The sequence below is a fragment of the Zingiber officinale genome, chromosome 8B (genome assembly GCF_018446385.1).
Source record: "Zingiber officinale cultivar Zhangliang chromosome 8B, Zo_v1.1, whole genome shotgun sequence".
Classification (NCBI taxonomy): domain Eukaryota; kingdom Viridiplantae; phylum Streptophyta; class Magnoliopsida; order Zingiberales; family Zingiberaceae; genus Zingiber; species Zingiber officinale.
The window spans coordinates 9,296,565-9,311,373 of NC_056001.1; the positions used below are offsets into that span (position 1 = coordinate 9,296,565).

The 14,809-nt window shown below is 47.7% G+C and overlaps 1 protein-coding gene across 1 annotated transcript; it reads left to right on the forward strand.

Annotated features, from left to right (window-relative positions):
• The first annotated feature begins 3,965 nt into the window (after positions 1 to 3,965).
• Positions 3,966 to 5,728, forward strand: LOC122017210 (transcription factor LATE FLOWERING-like). Its single transcript, XM_042574765.1, has one exon. It carries the CDS (start codon positions 4,112 to 4,114, stop codon positions 5,069 to 5,071), a length of 960 nt encoding a protein of 319 aa, XP_042430699.1. The 5' UTR covers positions 3,966 to 4,111; the 3' UTR covers positions 5,072 to 5,728.
• The last annotated feature ends 9,081 nt before the right edge of the window (positions 5,729 to 14,809 follow it).

A 14,809-nucleotide genomic window follows, 5' to 3' on the forward strand; every position in this document is an offset into this window, starting at 1 on the left:
CCAATTTGTTATGATACTTCGTATCCAAAAAAAAATGGATTTTGTAATATATATTAGATGGCTGTGAAAGAAACGTAGTCCTATTTGTATTTGGGATAATAAAGATCGTGAAGAAGCAATGGCTAAGATGATCAATTAAAGAGCATTAGATATCGATGATTGATGTATTCACATGCAAAGATGAGGATGACAATCAATCATCGATAGTGATGTGGCTCAACTCAAGAAGTGGTCCTGAAGAAACATGATGGAAGATTGAGACAACTCAGATTTTGCTGTTCTAGTGTTTTGGTACTTGGTTTTACCCATTGGAAGAGTAAAGCAATGAAACATTGGCATCAAGATGGCGAGTGTTGTTGCTTGCTTGAAGAAAGTATAAGTATTGAGTCTAACCTAGGAACCAACACAATTGGCAGATCTAATAATACATGCTTCATTTGGTTGAATTATGGAGCTCGATGGAACAAACAATAATGCCTTCAATCCTAAATCTTCTTGTATAATCTTATTGCATTGTCTTAGTTCTCTTAACGTCTCGAGAGGTCCAAGCAATTTTTAAATATATTTAAAAAATGTAAGAGGAAATGGTTGATTGGTTGGGCTGCATGGTTTGTGTGATTATTTCTCGAATGAATCATATTATTTGTTGTTATTGTTGATCACCATTGAAAATGAAAGTTTAGAGCTACAACAAGATTAAGATTAAAAAGTGTGTGGCAAATTAAATCAAACTGATAATTTGACGTCTATGTAATTTATCCTTCTTATTGTTAATCATGTGCGTTTTCATCTCCTGATCTCCACATTTATCCAACATTTCTGACTGTAAGTAAATGGATGTTGCATAATCCACTTTCTCTTTCAAATCACTTTTCAAAGAATTATAAAATTATCATTTCTAATTTTAGTTTATCTACTTTACTATCTCGATATTATCGATTAAAATGAATAAATTTAAGTGAAAGATTCCACACAACATACTCAAGTACTAACCTATTAAATTATACAAGTGCAAAAATACAATTTATTTGAGAATATTTTTGTTTCCAATTTTCAATATCATTTCATGCCCACGTGTAACCATGTCCATCGCCTTGAGCCACCCATATCATGCATCCAATTGAAGAGAAGCATGTGGTCCAAGAGGGTTCAAACCCACGTGCCGTGCGCGTGAAAAAGAGCAATATTATACAACTAATTTACATATACATATTTATATTTATATATATTTCACTATTTGTAAGTCAAGGAAAAAGCAAAATGAAGAAGCCATTCTAATGGAAGAGCCGACAAAATTATTATGTTTTCCATCCGAGTTGGATCCACCTCTACAATTGAGTTGCAATTCGTAATGACCCACAAGTTTTAAAAATTCCTTAGTAATAATCTTTTGTTTTAAAGAAAAATGAGATTCGAATTCTAATTAGTCCTTTATTAGCTAAGTATGGAAATTCATATCTAAGTTTGGATGATAAATTCTGAAATTAAATTTATCAAAAAATTATTTAAAAATGTCATTCCAAGAACAGACCCTCGACCAATCAAGTATACACTTTTAAGGATCTAAAATCCCAGGATTGGTATTAACATTATTAGTCCATCGAGTATCTGTACCACATACGTGATAATTTATTTACTTCTTAAAACTTATTAATAATAATAATAATAATAATAATAATAATAATAATAAAGATTGGACTGGATAATTACTCAATTTCTATTCTTACACTGTTTAATATATGTCTATTTGTTTACAAAATCTTTTTAACATTTTATCTCGTCCGGAAGCTGAGTCGGATAGAGGCGGGTCGCACTGTCATTGGTGTTGACGGAAAGTCGTTGTGAAGCGGGGTCGATCTGGCACCTGTTGGAAAGTCTTACACGCACGGATGACGGGGGTGATGATGCAGACAATGACGTGAGGGCCCTGTGCACACTCAGACAAGCCGCCTCTGCGTTATAGACCAAGAACCAGGGAAAAAGTCTCCGGGTCAGGCCCTCCGACGCTCAAGTCAGGTACTTTTTCCCCAGAAGCACAGTGAAAAGGACGAAAAGTAAATGACGAGAATAAAATGACGAGTGAGCGTACCTGCGTAAGGGACAAAACTTTCCTTTTTATACTGCAATGGGTGCTTCTAGAGTCTGACGGGTGTCAGAGAATGTCGGATGTCAGACTTTGTCTAGCGGTGAATGACACGTGGTGTCCCCCTATAGGTCTAGGAAGGAATCAGCGGGTGGTGAGCATCAGACCGTTAGCATATTCTCTGACAGACAGTGATTATTCCTTGACAGGTTGTTACGATTCCCTGACTTGCTTGTCGTGTAGTGTATGCTTGCCCCGATCTGTTAATCCTGGACTGGGTCCCTATGCTTGCCGTCCCCGATCTGTGGGGTGTAGACCTATATTTCCTAACCTGCGCTTGTCGCTTCACAAATCCAGATCTGTACACCCAGCCATGTCCTGCGTGTCCTGTCTTGTGAACTCCTGACCTGCCTTACCTTGTATCGTAAGGTGTATGCCTTGGTTTGGTTCCACTTATCTTGCGTCCCGACATATACGCCTCCGTCTGATTCCGTCTGTCTCGACCTGTATGCCTTAGTCCGATTCCGTTTGTCTCGACCTGTACGCCTTAGCCCGATTCCATCCGTTCCGACTTGTACGCCTCCGTTCGATTCTATCTGTCTCGACCTGTACGCCTTAATTCATGTATCCTATGCCAGAAATCCTGACCTGTATCCTTAGCTGGCACATCCCGATCTGCACGCTTTGATCCAGGTATTCTGTCCCACAAGGCTATAAATCCTGGTCTGTATCCTTGGTTGGCACATCTCGATCTATACGCTTTGATCCAGGTATCCTGTGCCACAAGGCTATAAATCCTAACCTGTATCCTTGGTTGACACCTCCCAACCTGCACGTTTTGGTCCCTGTGTTCTGTGCCAGAAGTCCTGACCTGTATCCTTAGCTTGCACATCCCGACCTGCACGCTTTGATCCAGGTATCCTGTGCCATAAGGCTATAAATCCTGACCTGTATCCTTGGTTGGCACATCCCGACCTGTACGTTTTGGTCCCTGTGTTCTGTGCAACAAGGCTATAAGTCCTGAGTTGTATCCTTGCTTCTGAGTTCCTACTCGACGTGTAGGTCTAACCTCGGACTGCCACTTGTGTCTGACCAGGACCATCTTGTAACCTGACCCTTTAAACTCCACGTAGACCGGATTCTTGACCTTCATGTAGGCCAGACTCTTGACCACCACGTAGGCCTGACTTCTGACCACCACGTGAGCTTGACTTCTGATCACCCCGAGGGCTTGACTTCCGACCACGTCCACTGTCCGACCCCACTATCATGCACCATATCAACATTATTACATTAATGTAGTCATATTAATGGTAGTAAAATGTGATTATCTTCCTTCCCCAAATTATATGAATAAAGATAAATTGTGAGATTAGCTTATAGCTAACCATAAAATTAATTAGGAGGTGGGAAGATTTTTATTCCTGTAAAACAGCCATATTAATGATAGATTGGATGAGATCTGATTGCTAAGTAGATAAAAATAGGTACACAGAGGCACAATGATCATAGAAGTGTATGCTGTGTCGGTGTAGGTATATCAATTATTAACCTAGGTCTCCGCTTTAAATTTAATCAAAATATATTTGCCAATGTCAAATCTTCCTATCACTTATTATTTGAAACAAAAGCAAATCCTTTAAATACTCCAGTGAACTGTTTCATCAAATAAATTAATCAAGCAGTATATAGACAGATACTAGAGAGAGAACAAAATGCCTTCCTCAACTCCATTACCAAGAACATCCATCCAAACTATACATTCTTCTTCTTTGAACTCTTTCCTCAAAATCCCTTCTTCTACCAGCGTCGAGAGTGACGGATATGAAGTCCCAGAAAGACTCCAGATCATTGATCCTGCAACAGTAATCAGAGTTGGATCCGCAGAAGGTATGCACATTTAACATATTTATTCTGTATTTAAATCTTAATTAATCAATGCATTAACGAGCTAAATTATGATATATGTTTTTTTTTTCTATACCATCTAGCTAGGCTGTGAATGATTAATACACAATCATATATTCTATGGATTGTTTTGGTTGGGAGATGAATCCAGCCTACGCTGACCGGTGGAGTGATGAATTCTGCAACCAAGACAAGTTCGAGATCAACGAGCTCCAGCAGATTCTTCTTGCTTCATCAAGAACAAGCTCCGATGTCGGCAGAGCAATCAACGGTGAGTCATCTGTCGATAATTTGCCGCAGTGCCATGAAGGAGCGACGGCCGTGTTGGGTCCTGATTCTGTTCTCTTGAGGTCGGAAGTGGGCGGCCGGAAACAAATCTCCGACGACGATATTTCGGTGATATTTTCGAGCTGCAAAAGCGGCAACATTTCCTCTGAGGGCTCATCCAAGTTGAGCCCGGCGGAAGATGCGGCTTCTTGTTCGAGATCATCGTCATACTACGCCGCCGCCGGCTGCGGCGACAAGAGAAAGTTGGATCAAGAAACCAAGCCCCCCATGCACATCATTAGTTTCGCCAAGAGACGGAGGGCCGGGAAGTGCAGCTGGGAGAATGCCAGTTCGACGACCATAGACTTCTCTCAGAGCGCGGAATTCGAGCCCGACGAGGAGGTGATCATGCAAGTGAAGGAGATGATCTACCGGGCGGCCGCGCTGAGGCCGATTTGCCTGGCGGCAGCCGCGGCGGCGGAGATGAAGCTGCCGAGGAGGAAGAATGTGAGGATATCAAGCGACCCGCAGACAGTGGCCGCGAGGCAAAGGAGGGAGAGGGTGAGCGAGAGGTTGAGGGCCCTGCAGAGGCTGGTCCCGGGGGGAGCCAAATTGGACACTGCGTCAATGCTCGATGAGGCTGCCAACTATCTCAAGTTCCTCAAGGCTCATGTTCAGACCTTAGAAACCCTAGATTATTACTCCAGGTTCCATCCCCAGTACCATGATCACGCACCACCTTTTCCACTGCCTCTGAACCTCCAACCTTTTCCCATGCAAAGCCGCTTCACCCTGCTCCACCCAAAACCCTGAATATCATTATGCCTTCATCATTAGCTTAGGGTTTAGGGCTCACATTCCTTCATTTTCTCACTTAGTAATTAAACACACACTTTGGATTCTGAACGACCGAAAAGATTGAGGAAAGAAAGTCACTTTAATTACCAGCTTTGAGTGGCCCTTCATCCAATGCAAACCCTAAACCAGGATTATATGATAGAGTCATGAGTGCCTCCTTTCTGCTTCCTTTAGGGAGCATGGCATCACCTTTAATTAATCCATCCTTTTGAGGCATGAGAGAATCACGCACGACGTACACCTAATTAGATTAAGAGCCCAAGGAGGTACTTAAGAGAATATTATGACTAATTACATTAATTTTGGTAGACTTTGGAGCTAGCCAGAGACATTATATTCTCTTTGGGTCAGAGTAAGTGGCAGAGAGGAATGTCATGTCCCCTTTAGTTACAGCCAAGCGTGCCCTTGAGAAGGCCACCAAAATGTTGGAAGCACATGGTGGACATATCATAAAGGACACACCTTTAATCCAATCTACCTTTCTCAAGTCATCATCTTAAATTTAGTGGAATAATTTAATGGGCTCTGGATTCTCTAGCAACCTTTAATTTGTTGGAGATGGTGCGAGATAACTTTTGATGTGATTGAAAGAAACAACAATTTTGATGTGCAAATTGGCCTTACTACCTGGATAGGAAGTATTAATGAGAACTTTAATTGTTGTTTGGTTTTTGTATCTTTTTTGTTGTAATGTATTTTGCAAGCAAACATTTAGTCTTTGTCATTATTTATTAATTATTAGTTTAACTATCTATCCTCTATTAACAACTCCATGTTGATACGCAGTCATCCTGAAATTTGATAAATTAAATTACTTTTGCAAAACTATGTGTAGCATTTTACTCATGAGCCTAATCATAGAGAAATTTCACTGTGAAATTTCAGGAGATCTACAGTGCAATTATAGTAAAAAAATTTAACGCAAATGACAAGAAAAAAACTAGTTTATTGTAATTAATTTAATGATGAAAAATTTTAAATAATTATAAATCTAGAATAGTAGTTTCTGTTTCAATTCTGTCCCAAAACGTTTTAAATTTTACAATTATCATAGTGAGGATGATGGATGACGGCGTCTGTGTTGGATGCGATCCGAGCTTATTTTAAACAGGGCCCAAATAGTTAAGTTGCAGTCAAGCCTTAGCCCACAATCCAACTTTGTCATACCAAATCTAATATAGCTCGAGCTAGTTAGGCTAAATTTTTATATTTAAAAATTTAAATTATTTTAAAAATTACAAAGAAAAAGTATCGTTAAAATGAATTCTATTAATAATAATAATAATTTTATTAAATACTATTAAAAATATTATTAATAATAATAACAGCATCACATTAAATTATTAATTCGTTTCGAATAATAATTTGTTATAGCGAATTAATTTTAATTATTAATTTATTTAAAATTATTTTTGTCGATATCAAACAATTTATGCAACTATATATATATGTATATATAGTTTCGATTATTTTTTAGTTGTTTGAAAATGATTTTTTTTGTTTTTAGTGTGTTAATAAGCCGCCTTTATGTTGCTTATACATGAAGTAACTCGATACGTGTCAAAATGCTGTAAATAATGCAATAAAATATGTCGAGACCGATTTACAGCGTGTCATTCAAGGATTAATAAGTAAATAAATAAACAAATAAATTGTTTTAGGAAATAATAAACCGACCTGCCATCTCAACGCGGTGGACCAGCTGGCACGCGTCGACTGGCAACTAATGGTTCGGATCGTACATCATTGTCCGATCCGCTAAGCTATCCCTTCGGGCTATAAGTATCACCTTTTCCTCTTCCCCTACCACCCGCCGCCGTCTGCTTGCTTTCGCTTTTCTGTCTTCCTAGACTCTCGATCGAGACCTCGCCTTTGCCGTAATGGACGCCCTCGGAGCCAAGACCCTCGCGATCTTCCTCGCCGCGGTTATCTCCGCCGCCTTCCTAGCCGGCGGAGCCGTCGCAGCCGATGCTCCCGCCCCCGCACCCACCTCTGCGGCCTACGTCGTCTCCCCGCCTCTCGCCGTCGCCTTCTTAACCTCCTTCGTCGTCCTCCTCCTCGGATTCCTCCGCCAGTGATGGATCCGGCTCGTGCTCTCTTGGATGCTTCGCTAGGATCGGATTTTAGTCGCGTCAGGTTTCTTTTGTCTTCTTAGATCAAATAATGTGACGGCGATCGCCGTTCGTGTCTTTTATATGTGGATTTCAGTATCAGAGTATGTAGATATTGATACTTGGATTTGTTATTGATTCATATGGTGTTTATTTATCCTTTCCTCTTGGTCGCTTATTATGTTTTTGTGATTCGGACGGATTGATTTCTCGGCGATGGAACGGACACGCGCTGAAAAAGACTCAAGATTTAACTTGATTCCTTGTCCAATAGCGAAGGTGTCGATTTGACTTCTCCGCCCTGGGTTTCGTAGGTTCTTCGATATTTGCCTGCGACGGTGTCAATTATGGTCCTTGTTCATGATTGCGAAACCAAAACGATCGCTTTTAAGATCTGAAAATTGTTGAATTGAATGCAAATGATTGTAGCATTGTAGAAGGGTCGTTGGTTCCGTATTTTCAAAGAAAAGTTAAGGCGTGGATTCAATTGTCACTTTGAATAATCTCCATCGCTAGTTTCACTCAGATGACATAAAAGAACAAAAAAAATTGAAGGATCTGTTTTACAAAATTTACAAGGGAAATTACTTTCGATAATTATAATTTAAAACCTACTTCCATGTCCAGTGTCGGAACTCGGAAAGATTATTTTACTTTAAAATTTTAATCTTCTTTGATTGAGGAAACGGTATTGATCCTGTCCGAATCAGAAGTCAACGGACGCTGGGGACGTGGCGCTTCCTGCTAGACCCCCGAGTGCTCCGGTGAACCTGCAACAAACCGAGCCGGGAGGGGTGTCCCGGCGACGGCCCTCCGACACTCAAGTCAGGCGAGGAATAATAAAGAGGTGGCTTCAGAGATTAAGACCCGCGTACCTCCGATGAAGAAATGGAGGCCTTATATAGACCTCTCGAAGGAGCCTGGGCGCACCAATCAAAACAATCACCTGCTTTCGACCATGCTCAGGTATGGGTTTGTCAGAAGGGCATCCATAAGGCCATACCGCTACTGTATCAACCTCTCCATGATGTGACGGCGAGATCCTCCCTCGTGCACTCTTGTGTACGGCGTAATCATCAGACATGCCTTTGCTGACATCCCATATCCTGAGCCAAACGAATAGGCCACTCGGCTAATCTTTGTATCCTCGCCCTTATCCTGGCCGAGCGGACCACCCGCTCGGCCCGGACACCCGCTCGGCCATTCGATCTTCTTGCGGAAACCCAAGCCCATGGCTAGGTTATCTTTGGCTCCGCTCGGACACTCAGCTGCTTTGCGACCATTAACCGCTTAGTCAGCCCTCCATCCGTTGACCTGACCCTCTGAGGGTCCCCCCTTTTCACCGGATCACTTGCCTTCCCTTCAAGTCTAGTAAAAGGAGGCAGTGAGTCCGACTGACTGGACTATGTGTCCGAGCGGGCGGTCGTCGCCTTACCGTCGCTTATAATATCCCTTGAGCCGTTCGACCTTTATGCCAAATTCAGCCGCTCGGCTCTTCGTTTTGGTTGTCTTGTCGCTCAACGTGGATGTTTGCTTGTCTAAATCTTCTCGAAAATCAAGCAAATCCTCTTCATTAAGTCGAAGCATGCGAGGTATGGGCGCATTAATTGCGCCTGGTGACAGAGCACCACGTGGCTCTTCTTGCGTGGCGGTGATGATCCGTACGATGGGACGCCGATTACTTTGAAATGGACGGTTAGATGATGACCTCGCCTCTCGTGACCTGCATCCGACGGACGAGGCTGACCAGCCTCGTTCGCATAAAGCCTTCGTCTTCGCCTTTACGCTGCATTCTCTGTTTCATTCCGCGTCTTCCGTCGAAGGTGCCCGCGGCTGTTTCGTTCCGGCTGTCCTAGTTCTTGCCTCTTGGTGTTTTTCGGCTTTCTGGTGATCTTCTCCGCTCATCCTCCCTCAGTAAGCTTCTCCCCTCCTTTCGTCCGGCCTTTTCCTTTCGCGTGGGACTTCTTTCGTTCCCTTGCTTGCGAACCTTTCTGTCCTCCGTTTCCGAGTTTCTTTCGGCTTCCTTCTTTCTTTTTCTTGATATTTTAGTCATGGCAAGCACTTCCGTACCCACTGTTGATGTTCATGGCCCTTGGTATCTGACCATGGAGAGTCGATTTGATGAGGAGGGCGCTCGGCGCCTTGTTCGGACGTACGGGATCCCTGATGACCATGAAATAGTTATAGCCGACCCGACCGACCGGCCCCATAACCCTCCGGTCGGCACCGTTTGTTTTTTTCTAGACCAATTCCAGGGCGGCCTTAGATTTCCTACCCATCCCTTTATTTTGGAGGTTTGTAATTATTTTCGCATCCCGCTCGGCCAACTTGTGCCGAATTCCTTTAGGCTGCTGAGCGGGGTGGTCGTCCTCTTTAGGCTGCACAGTATCCCACTCGACCCCCAAATATTCCATTATTTCTTCTACCCCAAACAATCCGAGTTGGGCACTTTTATTTTCCAAAGTAGAATAGGCTTCAAATTTTTTGATAATATGCCGACCTCCAACAAGCACTGGAAGGAGTTCTTCTTCTATATACGACTTCCTGAGCGGCCAGCATTAGACCGCTGTGCCGACCCAGCCGGAGCTCGGCAAATTCAGAAGCAATCCAGCCTACCTTCATGCGGCAAACTGGTTGTCTGGTCAGCGGTACAAAATCGACCAGTTGCTTCTCAAGGAGGTGTTGTACATTTTTGGATTATCTCCCGTTCGGGCCAATCTCCCCTACCGCATGAGTAAGGACTCTTTACTCCCTTCGCCTTTTTTATCTAACTGATTTTAATTTTTTCCACTGCAGCTGAAGTCATGTGGCGCTCCAAGGCTACCGATCACCTGAAACTGAAGGCCGTGGAAATTGAGGCGGCTACCAAAAAAGAACTCGCCGAGCGGGGTCTTATCCCCAGCCGCCCGGCAGATGCAGGAGAGGGGGGGGCGCAGTCCACCCCTGAAACAGAGGTTGCCCCGTCCGCTTCAACGGAGGTTGAGGCGGATCCTGTTTCCTCCGCTCCAGCCGAGCTGGGAGTCCCCCGGGCCGGGGATTCACCACTGGAAGTTCGGCGGAAACGTCGAAGAGACCCCAGCCTTCCGCCGACCCAAGAGGGCGAGCCACAGGCGCCGATCGGGGTCGCTTCGCCAGATCGCACGCCATCGCAGATCGGGACCCCAGTGGCCTCGCCCACCGCACAGCCCTCTGGCTCTCCTCCACGGACTCGTCGTCGCTTACGACGGTTGGCCGAAACTTCAACCATAGGGGAGTCCTCGGGCCAGGCGACTGCTTCTGAGGAAGTGCCGGCCGGCCACCCTACCATTAAGACTACCCTTCGATTCCCCTCGGAGGAATATTTATTGTCAGCCGATCGGCCATCAAGCCCCGTTCATGAAATAACCTTGACGAGTCCGCTCGCCAAGCTTTTCGAGGACGCCCAGATTCGGGTGGCCCTCATGACGCCTAAGCAGCTAGGCGATAACAACATGCAGCAGGTCACTCAGGTAAGTTCATTTTTCTTCTTGTGCCCTGCTACTGTTCGGTTCCTGATTTTATTATTTTCCTTACAGCATTGGGCCGAGCAAATCGTCACTAGCCATCGGCAAGCCGAGCTGGAGGATCTCATGGAAAAACTCCAAGTCTCGGGGGGTCCATCAGCCGAACAGGAGAGACAAGTCCTCGAGGCCGAACAGAAGAAGGTCGCCGACCTGGCTACAGAGGTGGCTCGACTCGAAGACTTAGTGAAGAAGCGCGACGGAGACGTGAAGCGCGCCAGTAGCCGGAAGAGGCAGGCGATTGCTGATCTGGATAAGATGAAAGTTGAAGTCCGAGACCTAGATCAGCAATCTAAGAAACTGGAAGCCCAACTAACTGCTGAACAGGAGGGGCGCTCGGCTGAACGTACTAAAGCGGAGGTTGACCAGAAAGTTCTCCACGATTCACTTATTGCCTCCCGGGCGGCGCTCAGAAAATATAAGGAGGGAGAGACAAGTCGCCTAGCAGCAGCGCGCCAAGAATACCTCCGCTCGGAGCGGTTCGGCACAAAATTCGGTGGCAACGTCTCCTCAACATTCGCCGAGGCGGTCAAGGTCACCATGGAGTACTTGAAGAAGGGTGGCCACCTTCCTGCGGGCATGCACCTTCCTGCCTCCGACCTGGCGGCCATGATAGATGATATCCCGGACGCCTTTTTTAATTTTGAGGACCCGGAGTGAGGCGAGTTCTTCCAAGTACTTCTTGTATTTCATCCGCTCTGCTGATGTAAATTTTTGCATGTGCCGATCGGCCAAATTGTGTTCCTTTGCCTGTATTTTTGTTTGCCCTTCATTGCCCCCTTTTTTTTTTTTAGTCTGTTTGGTGCTTATTCGTAGAATCAGTTAAGCTCCACGTGTTTCCCACTGGACGACCGATCAGGTTAATCAATTGGCTTGTTTTCCTCGAAATCGTTTAGCGATTGGTTGCACTATTTGTATTCAGTGAATGCGAAGTATTGGCAAACCGATGGCCGATCGGACTTAATCAATTTAGTACTTGCGAACGCTCGTTATTTGGCGTCCTTAGTTCCGTCGGCGCGGATGTTTATAGCCGATCGGCGCGGCCCTCGATCTTTAACGACGGGGCTCGTCGGCGCGAATGTTTATAGCCGATCGGCGCGGCTCTCGATCTTTAACGATGGAGCTCGTCGGCGCGGATATTTATAGCCGATCGGCGCGGCTCTCGATCTTTAACGACGGAGCTCGTCGGCGCGGATATTTATAGCCGATCGGCGCGGCTCTCGATCTTTAACGACGGAGCTCGTCGGCGCGGATATTTATAGCCGATCGGCGCGGCTCTCGATCTTTAACAACGGAGCTCGTCGGCGCGGATATTTATAGCCGGTCGGTAGCAGATCGGCGCGGCTCTCGATCTTTAACGACGGAGCTCGTCGGCGCGGATATTTATAGCCGATCGGCGCAGCTCTCGATCTTTAACGACGGAGCTCGTCGGCGCGGGTATTTATAGCCGATCGGCGCGGATATTTATAGCCGATCGGCGCGGCTCTCGATCTTTAACGACGGAGCTCGTCGGCGCGGATATTTATAGCCGATCGGCGCGGCTCTCGATCTTTAACGACGGAGCTCGTCGGCGCGGATATTTATAGCCGATCGGCGCGGCTCTCGATCTTTAACGACGGAGCTCGTCGGCGCGGATATTTATAGCCGATCGGCGCGGCTCTCGATCTTTAACGACGGAGCTCGTCGGCGCGGATATTTATAGCCGATCGGCGCGGCTCTCGATCTTTAACGACGGAGCTCGTCGGCGCGGATATTTATAGCCGATCGGCGCGGCTCTCGATCTTTAACGACGGAGCTCGTCGGCGCGGCTCTACGGTTTAACGTCTGGGCTAGACGGCCTTTCAGGCTAATTTTTGACGCTTCCGTTCGGCGAAGCTTTTTGCCCTCCTTTTTATCACTTTTGGTTCCTTTCACCCAGCTTGGACAACGTACTCTTGGCCGAATGGCTCAGGGTCTACTTCGTCGAGCATTTTGGCTAGGATAATATACCTCCGTCCGAATGGTACGGGGCCTTCGTTCTTCGAGCGCTTGGCTCGACCCATTTACCTCCGGCCGAACAGCGCGGGGCCTTCGTTCCTCGAGCGCTTGGCTCGACAAATTTACCTCCGGCCGAACGGTGCGGGGCCTTCGTTCCTCGAGCGCTTGGCTCGACAAATTTACCTCCGGCCGAACGGCGCGGGGCCTTCGTTCCTCGAGCGCTTGGCTCGACCCATTTACCTCCGGCCGGGCGGCGCGGGGCCTTCGTTCCTCGAGCGCTTGCGGCCGGGCGGCGCGGGGCCTTCGTTCCTCGAGCGCTTGGCTCGACAAATTTACCTCCGGCCGAACGGCGCGGGGCCTTCGTTCCTTGAGCGCTTGGCTCGACCCATTTACCTCCGGCCGGGTGGCGCGGGGCCTTCGTTCCTCGAGCGCTTGGCTCGACAAATTTACCTCCGGCCGGGCGGCGCGGGGCCTTCGTTCCTCGAGCGCTTGGCTCGACCCATTTACCTCCGGCCGAACGGCGCGGGGCCTTCGTTCCTCGAGCGCTTGGCTCGACCCATTTACCTCCGGCCGAACGGCGCGGGGCCTTCGTTCCTCGAGCGCTTGGCTCGACAAATTTACCTCCGGCCGAACGGCGCGGGGCCTTCGTTCCTCGAGCGCTTGGTTCGACCCATTTACCTCCGGCCGGGCGGCGCGGGGCCTTCGTTCGACAAATTTACCTCCGGCCGAACGGCTCGGGCCTTCGTTCCTCGAGCGCTTGGCTCGACAAATTTACCTCCGGCCGAACGGCGCGGGGCCTTCGTTCCTCGAGCGCTTGGCTCGACAAATTTACCTCCGGCCGAACGGCGCGGGGCCTTCGTTCCTCGAGCGCTTGGCTCGACAAATTTACCTCCGGCCGAACGGCGCGGGGCCTTCGTTCCTCGAGCGCTTGGCTCGACAAATTTACCTCCGGCCGAACGGCGCGGGGCCTTCGTTCTTCGAGCGCTTGGCTCGACAAATTTACCTCCGGCCGAACGGCGCAGGCCTTCATTCCTCGAGCGCTTGGCTCGACAAATTTACCTCCGGCCGAACGGCGCAGGGCCTTCGTTCCTCGAGCGCTTGGCTCGACAAATTTACCTCCGGCCGAATGGCTCGGGCCTTCGTTCCTCGAGCGCTTGGCTCGACAAATTTACCTCCGGCCGAACGGCTCGGGCCTTCGTTCCTCGAGCGCTTGGCTCGACAAATTTACCTCCGGCCGAACGGCGCGGGGCCTTCGTTCTTCGAGCGCTTGGCTCGACAAATTTACCTCCGGCCGAACGGCGCGGGCCTTCGTTCCTCGAGCTCTTGGCTCGACAAATTTACCTCCGGCCGAACGGCGCGGGGCCTTCGTTCCTCTGTTGGTGATGCCTTATTTGTTCTCTTGATTTTTCATTTCTGCATTTCAAGTATTCAGTCGAAAAAAGTACACAGGATGATTTACATAGGCACACCTTTCACCCTGCTCGGTAAGGCTGGAGGTGGTTCGCGCTCCACGGCCTATCTAGCTGCCGACCTTCCTCATCCTCCAAATAATACGCACCCGAGCTGAGCTTCTCGATGATTTTGAAGGGACCCGCCCACGGAGCTTCAAGCTTGCCGACTTCGCCGACCGGCTTGACTTTCTTCCAGACCAGGTCGCCGACCTGGAATGATCTGGGAATGACGCGCCGGTTGTAGTTTTGCTTCATCCGCTGACGGTATGCCATCAGCCGAACGGACGCCTTGGCTCGCTCCTCTTCGACCAAATCCAGCTCCATGTTCCTCCGTTCGGCGTTGTAATCATCATAGCTCTGGATCCGGACGGACTCAACGCCGACTTCCACTGGAATGACTGCCTCGCCGCCGTACACCAAATGGAAAGGCGTGACGCCCGTTCCTTCCTTTGGAGCCGTTCGGATGGCCCACAAGACGCCCGGCACCTCATCTGGCCAGCTTCCTCCGAGATGGTCGAGCCGAGTGCGTAGAATGCGAAGGATTTCCCGATTGGTCGCTTCGGCTTGACCGTTGCTCTGGGGATAAGCCACGGACGTGAAGTGTTGCTCAATCCC

What these genes read in the sequence shown, in the direction of transcription:
- LOC122017210 (XM_042574765.1), top strand. Translation starts at nt 4,112, where the DNA reads ATGGATTGTTTTGGTTGGGAGATGAATCCAGCCTACGCTGACCGGTGG.